General features: G+C 40.5%; 2 protein-coding genes across 2 annotated transcripts; both read right to left on the bottom strand.

Annotated features, from left to right (window-relative positions):
• Nucleotides 1-2773: 2773 nt before the first annotated feature.
• Nucleotides 2774-3703, bottom strand: LOC105864467 (putative olfactory receptor 10J6). The gene has a single exon (XM_012752351.2). The coding sequence runs from the start codon at nt 3701-3703 to the stop codon at nt 2774-2776; it is 930 nt and encodes a 309-aa protein (XP_012607805.1).
• Nucleotides 3704-12887: 9184 nt separating this feature from the next.
• On the bottom strand, nt 12888-13939 carry APCS (amyloid P component, serum). The gene is made up of 2 exons (XM_012752343.2): nt 13766-13939; nt 12888-13651 (listed from the first exon to the last, which is right to left on the bottom strand). Exons 1-2 carry the CDS (start codon nt 13827-13829, stop codon nt 13044-13046), a joined length of 672 nt encoding a protein of 223 aa, XP_012607797.1. The 5' UTR covers nt 13830-13939; the 3' UTR covers nt 12888-13043.
• Nucleotides 13940-19100: the final 5161 nt, after the last annotated feature.

The raw sequence follows: 19100 nt of genomic DNA, 5'->3' as shown, positions 1-19100 counted from the left end.
GTAGGTATCAACCACTAAATGAGGATTTATTGAGCACCTATTCTACTGAGCACTATTCCAGGAAGGGGCATAATAATGAGAAAAGAAGTTTCTGGTCCCAATATGCTTGTAATCCAGTGACAGAAACAAGCAATGAGACAGTGAGAAAAATGTTATACTAATATAATTTCCCACAAAGAACTTTAGAAACACATAAGAAAGAACAACAAACTGCCTGGGTGGGAATGAGGTAAATGATGTTGCTGAAAACAATGCAAAGTAGCATTTATCACTAGATACCAGTTTGTACACAATAAATAGCTAAGGGGGTTAAAAAATGCTTTTGATGGCCAGTGAGGCAGAATTATAAACATTATATTCATAAAAAGGTTCTGATGGATGCAGAGTGTGGACCTGAAGCCTAGGTCTTCTGACCCTAGGACCTCCATTCTCTCCACAACACAACACAATATCTTATTGTCTAAAAAATTGGAGGCACATGTATTTATTTTAAAAAAATTGGACACATAGTTTAGCCAATGTAAGCAACAGAACTGAAGATGTATTTTTCACTATAATCATGCATTCTTTTTTTAAAATTTTTATTTCAGAGTTTTAAGGGGGTACACACATTTTGGTTACATAATTTGCTCTTGTACAGTTTGAGTAAAAGTTATAAGTGTGCCCTTCATCCAGTTAGTGTGCATTGTACTCATCAGGCGTGAATTTACCCATCCCCTCCTCCCCTCTCCAGACTGCTTGATTTCTCTTGAGCCTTCCTTCCATACATGTGGGTAAGTGTTGACCGATTGATTCCAATTTAGTATTGAGTACATGTGATGTTTGTTTTTCTATTCTTGTGATACTTCACTAGGAAGAATGGTCTCTAGTTCATCCAGGTTGTTACAAAAGATACTAGATAAGATACTAGATCACCATTTTTTTAATGGCTGAGTAGAACTCCATGGTATACGTATACCACATTTTATTAATTCACTCATGTATTGATGGGCATTTGGGTTGTTTTCACATCTTTGCAATTCTAAATTGTGCTGCTATAAACATTTGAGTGCAGATGTCTTTTTGATAAAATGCCATTTTTTCCTTTGGGTAGATACCTAGTAGTGGGACTGCTGGATCAAATGGTGGGTTTAGCTCTTTGGAGTATCTCCATACCACCGTGTTTCCCTGAAAATAAGACAGGGTCTTATATTTATTTTTCCTCAAGAAGACACCCTAGGGCTTATTTTCAGGGGATGTGTTATTTTTCTTAAGTGCAGTACAACAATCTACATTTATTCAAATGTCGTTAAGTTGTCTTATGCTGGAACATCAGCATAACTCTCCAAACCCCGAATTCCATCCTGAATTTCTTGTGACCCTATTTCCTTTAGAACCATTGGCTCCAATCTCTCATGTGGAGCAATAGAGCTCTCATTGAGCAGCTCTTATCCACGTAACTTGCTCGTCTTCTTTACTGCTCTGCAACAAAATGCATGAGTTGTGCAGATATGCTGCATAGCCACGCCCATCACTAGGTCTTATTTTTGGGGTAGGGCTTATATTACACAAATGCTTAGAAATCCTGCTATGGCTTATTTTATGAGTAGGTCTTATTTTGGGGGAAACATGGTACTTTCCATAGATGTTGTACTAGTTTGCAGTCCCACCAGCAGTGTATGAGTGTTCCTATCTCTCTGTATCCACACCAATATTTACTAATAGAAAATGCTTTATCAGAAGGAGGAACAAAATAAAAGAATCTTAAACCCTGCCTATCATTAACTATCACCCATCACCCAAGGTAACAGTATAGAAGATATGTATAGACATGAAACCAGAAAATCTGCCTGGAAGCCTGGGGAAAGAATACTTTCCTCAAAGGAGGTCTAGTAGGAAATATGATTTTTTCCTATTTTAGTCTTTTTTGATGAATTGAATGATTAAACAATTATACCTCTGAACGACTCTTGACTACTGGCACTGTTTGTTTTGTTCCATTTTTTTTTTCTTTATGGTATTACCCTGGTGGTGCCATGGTGTATGTAAATGAAGAATACTTTTATGGCTCTCACTTCAGGCAAGGTACAGATATTTCTGACAAACTCATTTTTTCTTCATAGTTATGAGAGAGAAGTTGATCCTATGGAGAGAACCAGCAACCAGAGAGAACTGGATTAGCACACTCAGATTAGAGAGGTGAGAGCTATGTGTGATCTATGGTCATGGCCAGCATTCTAAAGACCATATTGGATGAAAGCAAAGGCTTTAATATAAATTGAATAGTAAAGACTAAAGTTTCAAGGACTAAACCAGTCTTTTCCAACTTAATGTTTTCTTAAAAATTTTTATTTAATATATAATTCTCACCTTTCCCTCAAGATTCTGATACAATTTTCTTTTGGGGAAATTCATCACTGTTGAGTAACCTTATCTGGCTGGGAAGATTTTGTGCAGTGTTGCTTCTGTGTATTCTATTATAAAAATGATAGGGATTGTTTTTTATTTTTTAAACATAAAATAATCACATTTAATATTCTTTTAAGAAGTCTTTTGCTCCATACCAGAAATTTGGATATGCTTTCTTAAAAATCATGCCCCTGACCTCTCACATACCTAGTTGAAAATGCTTGGAAAAAACTTTGAAATTATTGGAAATGAAGACTTTGCAATAAAAGTGTTGATGCAAGATGTGCAGAACTGACTGCACAGGACAGAGTTGTGTGGTTGTTTGATACACTGAGGATACACATTGCTTAGGGACAAATTTCTCTTTATGAAGAGAGTCAATGCATTAAGAAATGTGTCTGCCTACTGCTCTGCATAGAGCATCCTTGACCTCCTTGTTCCTAAGGCTATAAACAACAGGGTTCAGCAGAGGAGTAATGATGGTGTAGGTCACCGAGAGAAGGAGGTCTTGTTCTACAGAATTTTCTGACTTGGGCTTGAGATAGGCAATGGAGGCACAGCCATAGTGGACAATGACCACAGTGAGGTGGGAGGCACAGGTGGCAAAGGTCTTCTTCCGGCCTTCAGCTGAGGCAATCTTGAGGATAGTGGAGATGATGAGGACATAGGAGATGAAGACCAGGCCCATGGGGACTAGGATTACAAATAAACTGACAACAAGGTTGATTATCTCATTGATAGTGGTATCAGTACAGGCAAGTTTCATGACAGGGAGGATGTCACAGAAGAAATGACCAACCACTCTGTGACAAAAGGGTAAGGTAAATATGGATGTCACTTGGACAGCTGCCATGGCCAGGCCAATGCCAAAGGCTCCACATGTCAGCTGCACACATACCCTCTTGCTCATGATGACTGTGTATCTCAGGGGGTTGCAGATGGCCACATAGCGGTCATACCCCATTGCCGTGAGCAAGAAGCAGTTGTTAATGGCCAAGGTAACAAAGAAGAACATTTGGGTGATACAACCTGCTAGGGAGATTGGCTGGTTCTGGGCTACAAGGCTGGAGAGCATCCGTGGAATGATGACCAGTGTATACACTGTCTCTGAGCTAGCCAGCATATTTAAGAAGAAGTACATGGGGGTGTGGAGGTGATGGTCAATGCGGATGATGGTCACAATGATGACATTACCAGCTAGGGTTAATGTGTACAGGATGAGAAAAACCACAAAGAGGGTGATCTGGTGTTCATGGAATCTGGAGAATCCCAGGAAAACAAACTCTGTCACCTCTGTGAGGTTCTTCCTGTGCATTCTTCAATGAAATGTCTGAAAGCAATGCAGAGAGTCAACATGGAGAAATGCCCATCATGACATGGATTCTAGAAGAGGGATAGAAAGACAGACATAGAATACACGAAAAAAAAAAAAGTCAATTTCTTTGCTGTATAATCAAGAACATGTTGGTTTACGTTATGTGGCTACTTCCTTCTCTTCCCAGTTTTCTGTTTTTGCTGTTTCCCTAATCTTCTCTTAAGCATATGGCCAAAGAATCACCAATATGTGTGATTACAGGCTGTATCTTTTCAGTGTCATCATGAATATGTTACTTTTGTAGTGCATGGAGGAAAGGCTTTTTCCTTTATGATACGTTTGTCACAGTGGACCTGTCTCATGCTGTCTGGCTTTGCTATCTTGCTCTCCTAGGGAAAGTGTGCATAGCTGGGACAACAAAATGGGGGTGGGAGAGTTGGACTTACTGAGCTAGAACCACTGGTGGATAGCTCCTGATAACAGTGTGGTCACAGGGAGCTGACCTTCAGGAAAACTTCAATGGGCATGAAGGGGAAATGGTCCAGGGGAGACAAATCACTGGTAAACTTGATTTTTTGTGAAAGTATTAATAAGGACTTGAGAGGTGGGGGCAAGTAAACTAGTGAGAGAAGGGGAAATTGTTGGAAAAGAGAGAAGAGATCCAGCGACACAACAGAGGGTTAGACCTTAAATAAAAGAAATAACTGATTTCTTTTTGGCAGAAGGAATTTTAAGAATCAAGAGGTATAATATTTGATTAAAAATTGTTTTGCTAAATTATATTGTGATGTAAACTCCCTGAAGAGCCCCACACTTTCATTTAAAGTTTTCCATATGTATAATCTTCGGTTAGGGTGTTTGGGAAGTGGAGCAGATTGGATGATGGCACAATGCAGAAAAAGGTACAACATGCAAGGGACAAAATCCAGAGTGAGGAAGAAAAGCTCTTCGCCAGTAATGACTGGAAGAAATATAAGGCCTTCTCCCGCTCAGCCTTCCCCTTTGCAAGTACTCACAATATTTCATAGAAATTTGGTGAGGGAGTCTGAGACTGCCACCATATATCAACTTGAGGTTTGAAACATTTTACTTGAAGAGCAAGTTAACACCTGCAGGCTGGAGATTTGGGTACATTTAGGGAACTGCCACTAAGAATCTGGAAAACATTATAGGTATTCTGGAAAATACTCCATTATGGAAAATAAGGAGGCAAACATTTCAAGTAGAAATGACTGTGTCACTAATAATTAAAGTAATTTACATTGAAAGACTGCCAAGATACCAGTCAGATAGGCAAAAATTAAAGAGAGTGACAGTGCAACTCTAAGCAGCTTTTTAGAAAGGATGGGGTAGAGCTATGGCTATGTAAATTTAAATTAATTAAAATTAAAGAGAATTAAAAATTCAGTTCATTAGTCACACTAGCCACATTTCAAGTGCTAAAAATCTACATGAGACTAATGGCTACCATATTGGACAGCACAGCTCTCAGATATTCCCTTCGATGGTGAAAGTTCTGTTGGACTGTGCTGTGAGGGTGCCTTACTATGGATGGATGTGTGGAATACATTAAATAACAACAAAAAAGCTATTCAAACAACAATAATATGGTGTGCTGCCATATGGCTAAGGATATTTGTGTGCATGTGTGAATGTTCGTAAATATTTGTACATGTGGGGGAAAAAGTCTGAAAGAATATGTATCCGATGTGATCATGGGTTAATTGTTGTGTTGTGGTGAGTGTGAGATTGTAGCGGACTTGGACTTTTTACCCTGTCATATTTACCGTGATGATTATGATTCTTATATTTAAATTATTTTAATTTTGAGCATAAAATTATGGCTCATAAATAGTTTGGAGAAGTCGAGGAGGAATAGATTAGATTCAACAAGGAGGCTGCCAATGACCTTATTGGACACAGTTTCAGCAGAGTCTTGGGCTGGAAAACTTGGCTGCATGGAATAGAAAAAGAATTTTGTTGCTATGTTAGGTGAGAACCACAGATCTTAGGGCCTTTTCCTTTTCCTGATGAGCCTATGGCAGTAAGTGACAAAATGTGGTTAAAGAGATACCGAGCCAGGAAAACTGTGGACATGTTTGAAGTAGAGAAAAGGAAGAAAACACAAAACTGAACTGAGGCAAAATGAGGGAAAAAAATTCCTGGTATTTTTAATCTAGGAGCTGAAAAGTGCTGCTTTCACCCCAAATCAGCCACTGCTTTGTTGTAAATGTTTCATGTAAATATGAATTTACCTTCTTTGAATAAATTATAAAGATATAGACAGGATGCTAATGGCCCCCTAGATGCAGGGAAAGTGGGCCAGGTACATATGCCCAGGGGGATTTAAAAAAAGGGAAAAAGAAGTAAGTTTATTGCCTCTGGTACACATTTGAATTGGATTGAATAGGCAATGAAAGAATATCTTAAGACAAGGTATTCTTAAAACTTGGGGAAACAAACACAGAAAGGAAGGTCAGATCAGGATGTGAGAATAAGAACAGCCTCTTCAAACCACTGCTCTTTCCATATTGTTTAGTGTTTATTTGGAGGACAGGTGGGTGGAGGCAGGGTAAAGCCACACCATGCAGAGGTACTGTCCCTTCTCCTGTTTGAGGAGCTCAGCTACAAGGGAATGCCCAACACTCTGTTTAGCCAAAGCCAACAAATAAACAAATGAAATAGCCCTGCAGTAAATGGGATTCGTCCTCCATAGAGCGCACTTCAGTGGCCATCAACACCTCCTAGAGCAGGTGTCATCCGCTCACCCTCATTTCTCCAAGTATTCTTCCCAACCGCGTCGCTCTCCCTTAGAGGGGTTCTATTATGTGTTTTTCTCCATTTTGTTATCTAACCAGGGATGGTTTATAGTCCCTTATAGATTAAGGGCAATTGCCTGGTAGTCTCACATTTTAACCGATCTCTTTTTGAGGTGAAGAAGAAATCTAAAACTGTTACTGTGAGAAATTTATGGCTTAAATGTCAAATACAGGATTGTTACGGTCCCTGAAAGTGAAGGAGAGAGACCCCCATGGAACAGATGGGGAAATCTGAGATGCAGGAGGGAGGTACATTGTTAGTCCTCCTTGGAGCAATGAGCACCAACGTTCACCTTGGGAAGGGAGAAGAGGTCACAGAGGGTACCAAGGAGTCAAAGGAGTGTGTAGAATGGGTGGTTTGGTTCCACTAGCAGAGGTTGGCTGGGGTGAGTTCTCAGTGGTTAGCATGGATCTCAGCGAACTTAAGGGCTGTTTTAGCAACAGATGGCTACTTACTGTTTTTTTCCCCCCTATTGGTTGCTTTTTTGAGTCTCTGCCCAGCCAGAAGTGAGTGCAGCTGAGCACAGAGTAGCAGCAGCCCTTCCAGCACCCCAATCTGGGCCTCCTCTGTGGCTGCACCCTAAGGGTGATTCTGTGTAAGGAACACACCAGTGGATAATCTCAAAAGCATGCTATAGAACCGAAAGGAGCTTTCAAAATGATTTATACATTCTAGAAGGATAAAAACCCTGTGGGAGAGTAAAAATACTGAAATGTGCTCATGCATCAAAATCTTAGTCATGAAGTCAATATTCCTACTAGAGGAAAAAGCAAAATAAAGTGGAGAGGAAAACACAATTTGAGGATGTTAAGGAAATATAATACCATTTGCAAAGGGAAGTAATTATTATAAAAATCATGGATGTCCAATATAGTAATATTTCAATCTTTATAAGAGAATTAGTGCCTGGAAACAATCTATGTTTTAAAAAATTAAAATATGCAAAGTAGGCTAAGCCTATTATTATATTTTGTGTGTAAAGGAATTGTGCAGTTAAAAAATAAACATGCTGCCTTTTTGCCAGAGTTTCATTTCTTTTTCTTTTTTTCCTCTTTACTTTCCTTTTTTAAAACAAAATAAATCTAAGGAGTCAGGGATGAAGGAGTCAACTTCTTAAGAAACTGATGTTTACAGGAACAATTTGGATAAATGAGAATCATCACTTTTCTTTGGGATAGAAGCCTCCTCAGACCCCAAAGAGTCCACCCACCTTCTCGAGTCTGTGGAATCTATCTGTGTTCTTTTTTGGTCTTAGAACATGCCAGGCAATTGTGACTTATTTACCAAAGATCACTGTAATTCCAGGAAATCTGTCATTTTTTGGGGAAAAAAATAACAGAATTTTGGTGTCTTTCAAAGCTCAGTCTTTGTAGGTTCTAGGACAGCCTCATTAGATTATTAGGTAACTTACATTTCACTGGTCTTTGGCTGAAGCACAAGGTGACATTCACACTGGGTCCCTCTGGCCCTTTTGGTATTGCCTTTAGAAGAGCTGTCCCCTTAAACTGTGTGATTAGGAAGAGACTCTCGGAGGAGAAGTTTTGTTGTCTAGCTCTCGTCCCCTGGGTTAATTTGCCAAGAGACTCACCATGTCTCCCATGGGGCTGCACAGAATCAGAATCCAGAAATGAGCCAGGGGATCTCATTATGAGTGGATCACACTAGGAATACTGGGCAAGCTTGGTCTCACATGGTGTGCTACATATTTCCCTTCCCAGGAAAAATAGCTCAACTCAGTCGAAGATGTGTTGAATGTCACATTGCACCATCTTTTGAATTCCTCTTAGTGTTTTGTCCTTAGTTACTGTCGGCCAAAAAAACACCACTATGAAAGTCAAATGTGGTGTCTCTCTGTGTACCTAAAAAGAGCTTGCCTCATTTGACTTATTAGCAGGGGCATGCATGGGTTTTGCTAGGTAAGGATTAGCTTTGGGGGCAGAGACTAAAAAATGGAGCATGATAATTATTTCTTTTTATTTGTAGGAATATACCAAGAAATGAAGGCAGATGATTAAAATCATTATCATCCTAGCTAACAATCACTGAGCACTTGCAGAACATGAACTGAGTGGATACTTTGTGCACACTGTCATAGCGAATCCTCACAGGAACCCTGAGAGGCTATGGTGAGAAGCTATAGCAGCAGCTAGAGGTCTAGGCGAAGTGCTTTGTGTTTGCTTTTGGTCTCTCACTCCACACACAGCAGTATGTACCCCTCACAGTGCTGAGCCTTTACCAGTGCTCAGAGTGGATAATGGAACCCGTAGGCATCTCCCATGTTGAACTCAGAGAAGTGTGTTCACAGCCAGACAGAACAAAATGGAAAATTCTGGAATACAAATGGAGTTTAGTGCATAAGTTAATCAGCAATTTAGTCCTCTCGTAAAGGTAACTCGGGCCATGTGTCACTTTTCCTTCTGTTCTTCCAATGACCTTGGACATTTATTCTTTCTAAACAATAGAAAGTCTGAGGAATACCTAAAGAGTCTTCATATTTTCTTCCAAATGTAACTACACATTGATCCTCTCTAGTGAAGATAAGATAAACATTTTTTTTTAATTCTCACCCCAATTGACATCTAAGCTAAGATGTATCCCAAACTAAGAAACCTTATTGCTTTAACCTCAGACCTTCACCCACAGTCTCCCACATAAAACCTGTAGAGAACTATTAATAACTGCAAACCCTCTCATTCAGGAAAATCCTCTGTGGTTTTCTCTGGTGAAACCAGTCCTGGAACCATGTAGCTAAATGTTCCTACCTGTTTTTCTGCAGCTACAGTAAGAAGAGTCAGATCCTTATGTGCACAAGATAGAGGCTCAAAAATTGCTTTTCATATTACAGATGACTCCTTATTTTAGCTCTTCATTGTACATCTAGTGTACTACTTATTCCTAGGCTTCACCAGCTTTAGTGACAAATATGAGGAGGGTGGCAATTGTCAAGGCAGTTATTGAATCACTACCCAACTCTGTTCCTGGGTTATCATGCCTTCCAGGTCCTTCCATGTTCCTTATGGATTCTGAGTCATTCAAGTAGTTTCCTCTGTGACTTTGCTTCTTTCTTTGTTGTGATAACCACTGTATCTGAGAAAAATGCCCAAATAAAGTTATCAGAAATCCCATTTCTATTCTAAATGATGTTCAAATGGATTCGCTTTATTCATTTTTGAATGAGCCATTGATATGATAGATACTAGACAATAAAAATAGTATACAAAGATCCACTCAAATGAAGAATTGACACAGGAAATGACTAAGAACCAGCTCTATTATTCTTGTATCTCTTGGCCAGAACCAGGTGCACAGAGAGGACAGGATGGGGCATAGGAGAGAACTTCTCCAAAGAACTTCTTTGGAGAGAGCTGTTGCTTTGCTGTTATTGCAGCTTTGAGGGATGAGTGGATTATATGTTCCTGATAACTTGAGAAGATAATTGTTAGTCTTTCTACTTCCTTCACCTCAAGCCCAGTGATGGGGCTTACATGAAATCACTCAGAAAGTTAAAATATGCTCCTTGCTAGTGGGAGACTCATACGACTTGAAAAATCTACAACCACTGCAGAAGCAGAAAAGTGTGGTCTACATTAAGATCATCCTGGACTCCTAGAATTTATAGCGACAAGGGATGCATGAGTATTTCTTTTGGATGAAACATGAGCCACATAGAAAAAAGAGCTGCCATGTAGCCATCTTGGATTCTATCCAAAAGAGCCATTTTAAAGAACAGAGGGTTCAGAAGAGCAAGAAATTAAACATAAACAGTAGGCCAGGGGCAGCGGCTCACACCTGTAATCCCAGCACTCTGGGAGGCTGAGAAGGGTAGATCGCTCAAGGTCAGGAGTTCGAAACCAGCCTGAGGGAGACCTTGTCTCTACCAAAAATAGAAAGAAATTAATTGACCAACTAAAAAATATATATATACAAAAAATTAGCTGGGCATGGTGGCACATGCCTGTGGTCCCAGCTACTTGGGAGGCTGAGGCAGGAGGATCGCTTGAGCCCAGGAGATTGAGGTTGCTGTGAGCTAGGCTGACGCCATGGTACTCACTCTAGCCTGGGAAAGAAAGTGAGACTCTGTCTCAAAAACAAACAAACAAACAAAAAACATGAACAGTAGATCCTAAGACATATGCAAGAAGTTATGAATGATCACCAAGAATAAGTGATACCTCCAACTCAGGTGGAGTTGGAAAGGGGAGTATGACATCAACCTGAGATAGAAGGAAGCCTAAAGATGTGAGGGATAGGTTACAACACAGGCTGATTATTATTAGGAAGAATCCATATCTAGGTGACACCAACTTATTAGAATATAAACTCCAAAAAAAGCAAGCACCATGATTATTTCACTCAATCTTATATTTTTGGTATCTGGCAAAGTACCTGACACAGTAGTTGCTCAATATATAGTTGAATGAATGGATGACACCACTTGAAAATACACTGGCTTCATTTTTAAATTCCTTGGCAAAGAGACTATTAAATGTTAAACGCAAACAACACATTCATATGTTCTTGGTGGAAATATCTGTTAAAAAAGGATAAATCTTTCTAGACCCAACAATAGGTCTTTCTAGTACTCACAGTACAAGTTTATGGAATGGTGGTTAATATTAAGGAAGCATAAAACAAGCTCTAACTTATGAGATGAGAATTGGAAACTAATAATTTCCCACATTGCTAAAATGCCTACGTAACCAATTCGATGTTCTAAATGGTTTCTACCCGTCTTAGTCCATTTTGTGTTGCTATAGAAGACTACCCGAGACCTAGTAATCTATTAATATAAAGAAAAGAGGTTTACTAAGCTCACGGTTCTGCAGGCTGAGAAGTTCAAGGATAAGGCATCACCAAGGGCTTTCATGCTGTGTCACAACATGGTGGAGGAGGTCAAAGGGGAAGTGAGTGTGTGCAAAGGGAGGGAAATCTGAGGGGCATCCTGGCTTTATAACCACCCACTCTGGTAGGAACCAATCCATTCCCCCAGAATTAACATAGTCTTGCAAGAGTGAGAACTCACTGAGTATGTGAGAATAGCATCAAGGTATTCATGAGGGAATCTGCCCGCATAGCCTGAACACCTCCCACTAGGCCCCACCTGCCAAAACGAACACACTGGGAATCAAAGGTCAACATGAGCTCTGGGGGGGGGGGGGATACACCATATCCAAATTATAGGACTATCTCACTGGAAATGAGGTTGAAATGGTCTTAGAAAGTCCCTGTTCCTCCATTTAAGTACCTCAGCAAATCTTCCCAGGTCCTCTCTGCTACTCTCTCCTTCAACCCCATTGCCCCATATGAAGTTCCTAGGTCATATCCCACTTTTCTGTATCTGGTGCCTGCCTCTTTTTCCACTATGGGTAAATGGCCTCATGACTTTTAAGTAATCACTTTGGTTATCATTCTGAAGCTGTTCTGGATGCTCTCTGTCTGATGTCCCTGGCTATTTATTATCAGTGGGAAAAGCCTGCCCATACCCAGCCGAAACTCCCTCTGCGGTCCTTGCTTCTGTGAGAAGGCCACCCATATCTATTTAGGGTATACCAGGCACTGTGCTCTGTGATTTTCATAATTATAAAAATAATGATAACATCTAAGAATTATTTTTGCAGTGTTATAATTAGGATGCCACTTGCTATGCTAAGAGTTGTACAAAGAGTGCGTTTCAGGGTATTTTGTGTGTATTCTCTGTGTACATTTCAGAGAGAGTAAGTGGTACTTGGGTATGGAGGGCAATATCACATCGAGGGATTTAAATTATAACCTGCAAGAAGTGGAGCTCCACGGAACTACTTTAAAGAGGTGATTCATGTGAGCAATATTTGGACTGTAATATTTTCTCGATGACATCAGGGCAGCATTATGAAAATCAAGCACTGTACAGTAGCCCTCAGATTTTTGAGATATAAAGTCATGTTTGTCTTCACACAAAATGATCCCAGTCTCTTATACATATTTAGTTTTTATTCCTACTTCTTTTTTTTTTTCCCTCCCTGTCTCATTAGTGGCTGACAGATTCTCAACTATTCCTTACATATCTCATTACAGTTGTTTCCCTACTGCAACATCCCACCTTTTTCTTGATTGATTTGTAGCTGGAAAAACAAAAAGACGGATTTGGATTGCAATGCTGCGCATATTTTGAATTGTTACTAAGATGATTGTTAGTAGCTTGTAAGTGCTGTCACTGTCCACCCATGGAGTGATATGGCTTTGTGCTCTACCATTCTAGTCACTTAAGGGTTTCCCTCCTCATATTTTACAACCTGATTTTTCTGGATAATGAAACCCCAATTACCAAATAAGTAGATATAAGAGAATGTGTATGGGACTATGGCGAGCACTAAACAAAAGCAGGTAGCATAATAGAGTATTTATTTTTATTTGGCAGACAAAGAACAAAGAGCTGCAAGTGTGGATCTAGTAGTAACCAGTTCCTTTGAGAGGAGACCTCTAAGATGTTTTTGTTTCTTTTTTTTTTTTTTTCATTTTCAAGCACTCTTGATTCAAGATGTCAGAGCCACGCTATAGGTTTGATGATGACGTATCCTTTTATTTCATAGTTCAGAGCCCGCCAGTTCAGGATATTAGGATTGGAGCCCGAACCCTGATAGACTGACAGGATCTCTTCTGGAGACAGCACAGAGTCCCACATGTACAAATCCCCAATCTCTCCCACAAAGGACTGGCTCTTATCAAACCCACCCCCGTAGGTATCCTGCTCCTGCCCCAGGACAATCTTGGGGTGAGCTCCCACAGAGTAACCCTGCTTCAGACCCTTTTTCACCAAAGGCTTCCCATTGATCCAAAATTCAGAAATGCCTGTGGAGGATTCCCAGTTGACACACATGTGAATCGGGGCCGGGAACTCTTCAGCAACTTTGGATGTAACTTTGCTTTTCCCGATGTATAAACTGTACTCTCCATGTTTTTCTTTATAAATTAGTAGTTCGTTATCCTTGCCATGGGTGTTGTAGGAAAAGAGGCTGTACTGACGGGAGAGGTCACTAAAGGCTCGAAAACACAAGGTAAAGTTCTGTAGAGGTTTTTCCAGCTGTGTGATCAAGCTCACATGATCACTAGAAGATTCTCTGGGGAACACAAACACCTTCCCGCTGAGGTCTGTGGGATAAAGAAAGAAATGAAATGACCTTCACCATAAACGCAGGAAAAAAATACCCCAGTTTCAAACTTCTTTCTCACCCATGCTCCTTGACTATCTCCTAACCTCCCTACCTGTCTCAGCGAAGGCTTCCAGGAGGCTGGTGAGGACAGAGGCCCAAAGCAGCAGCTTGTTCATGTTCTTGGCGCGAGGCTGTTGTAGCAGCAGCAGTGACTAGGATTAGGGTAGCAGGGAACACAGTGGCTGTCCACCCAGCTTCTGAGATTCATGCTCTAAGACCTCAGCTATTTAGGCTTTATATGCACCTTGGGTGAGGAGGGGGCTTGGGGAGCACCAATAATGTGTGAGTGATTTTCCAGGCCTGCCCCCTGGTGCCAGCAATCAGAGTTGATGATGGGGGAAGGGATGGTGAGGCCCAGGGCTGGGAAATCGATGAGAGTTATTTATTAGACTGCTAGAGCTCCAACTCTGTGACCCAGAGTTTGTTGCTGGGAAGAGAGTGGTGGTTGCAGAGCTGCAGGTTCTGGATGGGATGAGCGCCAGGCTGGCCACATCAGGAGGGCCTCACTCCCTTCTCTAGGGGCCTGTCTGCCTGACAGCTCCGTGCCCTGCCAGGAGTCCAGGCTTCTCATGGTACAAGGCCTTTTCTTCCTTTCATGGTTCTGTGAACTAGGCTTCTATTTGCAGGATATTCTGGGATTCTGCTTTCTGTTGAAAATCCTAAAAATTCCCGTCACCTTTGATGAATTTGATATTGAGTACTACATCCAGGCATTGCTAGGGGAAAGAGAGAATTGGAATACAAACTTTCTGTCCCCCTGAAGCTTTGTATTTTTCTTCTACTATTACTCAGGTTTTTTCTTTTGTGTCTCATGATGCTTCCCTAGCCTAGATTTCCCCATTTCTCATTATGACTTGTTTTCCTGGTGACCTACACAATACCTGCAGAGATGTCAGCATGTCCCCTAGTTTTCCTCTCCCCTTCTTTGAGTCCCTGGCCATTGAGGGTATATCTAATCCATTTTTGGTGATGACCCCATTAATATATTACACTCACATTTATTCACTAATTCCCAGGCACTGCACTAGATAGTAGGGATTCGGTGGTGACTCACCTTCATGCAACCCCAATGATCTCCATCTTTATTCTCTCTCCTACTACTTAAAATGTCACACTTGTTTAGCCACCAACCAAACCTGCTCTGCCTGTAGAATATCACACTAATGTTCCACTTTCTAGCCACATTATTTTTCTTCTCCCTCATCCCAAAATTCTATGACATCTACATTCTCATCTTATTGGTTAGTCTCTTGTTCATTCTTTCTTCTCTCAGCTCACCCCGGATCTTTTGATCACTCTTTTCAATAACAATCACTCCCACTGAGAATTCATTTTCTCTACCATTCAAATTATTATTCTAATCCTCATCCCTGAGCAGTTTCAAATCTCTATTTTTTTTTTCCTAAACTAAATCCTAGGTTGTGAAACCTAATTTGGCTTGTTGCACAGTCAGGGTTAGTGATGGACTTGGGGTTTTACATCCTATTGGCTCCTGAATTAAGTGCAGATCCTTAAGCTTGGAAGCTGATGGCATTTGTAATCTGGCTCCAACTTGGCTGTAACCTCTTAATCAAATTCTCTACTCCAGTCAACCATCTCTAATTGTTGTTCTTCATACATGCCTGGCTTTCCTGATTTCTTTACTTCTATTCATTACCTTCATTCTGTCTTGAATTTCTATTTATCCTTTTCTGTTTCTTAAAATCCTAACCATTTTTCAAAATTAATCTCAAAAGTGATTTGTTTCATGAAGACTTTTCTGATGTCCCAACTAGAAATTCTTTTCACCTCTTTTGAACTCCTCATAGGGTTAAGATCTAAGACTGGCTCATCCAATGCAGAGAGATAAGAACACTCATACACTGCTGGTGGGACTGAAAACTAGTGTAACCTTTGTGGAAAGCAATATGGAGATACCTTAAAGAGATACAAGTAGATCTACCATTTGATCCAGCAATCCCATTACTGGGCATCTACCCGAAAGAACAAGAGATATTCTATAAAAAAGATATCTGCACTCTAATGTTTATAGCAGCACAATTCACAATTGCAAATGTGTGAAAACAACCCAGGTTCCCATCAATACATGAATGGATTAATAAAATGTGGTATATGTATACCATGGAGTACTATTCAACTATAAGAAACAATGGTGATATAGCACTCTTGTATTTTCCTGGATAGAGCTGGAATCCATTCTACTAAGTCAAGTATCCCAAGAATGGAAAAATAGGCACCACATATACTCACCAGCAAATTGGTTTCACAGATCAACACCTAAGTGGACATATAGGAATAACATCTATCAGGTGTTGGGCAGGTGGAGGGGGAGGAGGGGATGGGTATATACACACATAATGAGTGCTATGTGCACCATCTTGGGGGATGGACACACTTGAAGTTCTCACTTGGGAGGGGGAGTAAGATAATATATGTAACCTAAACATTTGTACCCCATAATATGCTGAAATAAAAAAAAAGATCTAAGACTGGAGTAGAATTCCAGTGGCCATTTACTAGTGGTTGGCTATTGTACAAGTCACTAAACCTCTCTGAACTTTAGTTTCCTCCTCTGCAAAACAAAGATGAAATTATCTACCTTCTAGTGTTTTTGTGAAGATAAATAAGATACCATAATATGTATAAAGTACATGGAACAGTGTCTTGGATGATTATCATTACTGTTATCAATATCATTTTAGAGCCTTTTATGGCTATTACCATTGTCTGTTGCATGCTATAGATATTAGTGTATTGATCTATTATCCCATCTAGATTGAAGTTGGGTATTAGATCTTACTCATATGTGGGTACCCACTTTATCTAACAATTTTTCTTTTATATGAAAGGAGCCTCTTATATTTTTGTGGCATCAAAGGATTCAAGTAGGGTGAAGACTTTTTACATGAAATGGATTAGTAGTAATAAAAAGTAGAACACAACTGAGTAATATGAGCAGGTAATTCTGGGAGTAGGAGCTGGGAGATAACCTTTACTGAGAACCCAGGGACTATGCAATTCCCTAACATTTCCAGATGTTAATTAATGAGTGCCATAAAATTCAGCGAACATAGGGTTCACCAGATGCTTCTAGTTTTCATCATAAATTAATATATTAGCATTCTGTCAACACAAAATGGTTTGGAGATTAATGTAGACAAGAGTCTTTTCTAACGGGAGAGGAGTCCATGGAGCTGGCCTGGGGGAGGAGCAAGCCTGGAGAGGCTGGAGGTAATAGGGGCTTGTACGGCTATAGGGGCCGAGGGCCAAGGCTGCAGTTGGACATGAAAATGTTGTGTTCAAACACTGCAAAGAGGAAATCTTGGTTGGAAAGTAGGGCCTGATTCTATTCCTCAGTTTCCTTTTGTGGATTGTTTCTCAGTTTTGGAAGAGAACAATCTGAGGTTTAGGGGTTGCCAAAGTGAAAACCGAGGATTCTTCCTGTGGCAGAAAGGAAGACTCTGATGTCAAGATGTAGGAAAGTGAACCCTGGGTCTATTGGAATGGGGTGCAGTTCTCCAGGTGAACCAATCTCCACTGTTGCCGAGGGGCTCCTGGGTGCCTTCCTGCCAGTGAAAGTTCAGGTAGGGGTGGTGGTTCCTATTTGAGGGGTCTCTGGAAGGATTGAAGGTGGGGCAGGAAAAATGACAGTATGTTGAAAAGAAGCAGGGCCACCTGTGTGCCTCAAGCAGAGCTATCGTGGCCCTGTCAGCTGGCATGCAATACAGTTTGTTTCCAGAGCAGATAGGGAAGAAGGAACCGGCAGTATTAGAAAGAAGATCTGACTTGAACTATAAAAAGGCAGAGGTATGAGATATAATTGAAGATTACTGGGGGGATTAAAGCATACCTTCAAGATAACCAGTAAGGCCTTTGGTATTTATAGGAGACATAAAGTCACAATAACCATTAGGAAAGACTGGATGTGAAGAGACTGAAGTAGAATATAGGGTAGAACTGGATTTGGGTTCTAATATAAAGAATTATTTGCTGTGTATTCTGTCAGCTGTAAGGGAATTTCAGAGTATTTAGATGGAAAGAGGAAACGGAGGCATAAAGAGTTACTGATTATCACCCTGATATGAAGTTGTTTAAAACTAAAGGTACAAAATCTTAGACTGATAGCAGGATCTTATGGTAAATGAAACAAAGAGTAAAGATGGAATTTAAAAAATAAAAGTATGTAGAATATGGAACCACATTTATGATTGCATATCATTTGGAAGAATATGCTACTAGTACTGGTGCAGATAAGACAATTGAGAGGACATGCATTTGGAGGAGGTGAAGGGTAAGTGATAACTTTGGGTCCCAAAATGCTAAATTTGAAATTTTAGTATGACCCACACATATAAAAGGCCAGTGGAGAATTTGAAGTATGTGACTGCCACTAGGGCTTATAAATACAGGAGTCAACATATAAGTGATGCTGGAACAAAAATGGATTGTCTCTTTCAGTAGAGGAGAGAAGAGAGAAAAGATCAGGGAGCCAAGCACTGACCTGAGGGAGTATTTGCATTCGTGGGGTTGGAGGCATGAGAAGAGTGTTGGAGTTGGGGGAGGAGGCAGGGAGACAAAAGACAATGTTTGACAGAGAGAAGGATGGTGTGTGCAGTGTCATGGAAACCAAGTTAGTGTCAGTGTCCAAGAAGCAGTATCCAGTGGTATAAAATGCATCAGAGAGATCTAAGTAGAATGGATGCTGAATTCAGCAATAAAAACTTCATTGGTAACCTTTGAAAGAGCAATTTTTGTAAAGTGAGTATGGCAGAAGCCAAGTTTCAAGGAATGATGGAGGGAGAACAAGGAAGGGAGTCTGTTTCTTAAGGTTCAATCATTCTGACAGAGAACAAAAAGACAGAAATAAGATTCTCTACAGGGGACTCAGGATCCAAGGTGTATTTCCCACGTAAATTATAGATCGTCTCTTCTTAACTGAGTGGCTACCATGTCTCTGTTTCCCACCCCATAACATTTCACCCAACAACAGAGAAATATCAGTGTCCACCTGAGATTATGAGTGACCTTTCTACCAAAGGAGCTCCTTCACACACTAAATGCCAGGCTCGCTGTTGCAGATTCCCACCTCCCCTTCTCAATCCTGGCAGCTTCATATACTGGCCGGTCACTTTCTCCTGGTCCTGTTGAGACACAGGAGTCTTTCCTGGGTCCCATTTCACTGTTCCTAATTTCAGGGTTCATTGAGAAAAGAAAATCCCTGCTCGTTATCTTCTCCTTTTCGGGTTCAGTGAGACATCGAGACCATGTTACCTCACTGAATTCTCACTTCTAAATTCGAAACTCACCTGAAACTACTCTCTAGAATGTCACCATATTAGTATCTCAGACAGAGTTTATCCTTCTCGACATCCCCATATGGGTGGGTA

This window comes from Microcebus murinus, chromosome 2, assembly GCF_040939455.1.
Source record: "Microcebus murinus isolate Inina chromosome 2, M.murinus_Inina_mat1.0, whole genome shotgun sequence".
Lineage (NCBI taxonomy): Eukaryota > Metazoa > Chordata > Mammalia > Primates > Cheirogaleidae > Microcebus > Microcebus murinus.
The sequence above is the reverse complement of the archived record's forward strand: the minus strand, read 5'-3'. Positions and strand labels throughout refer to the sequence as shown.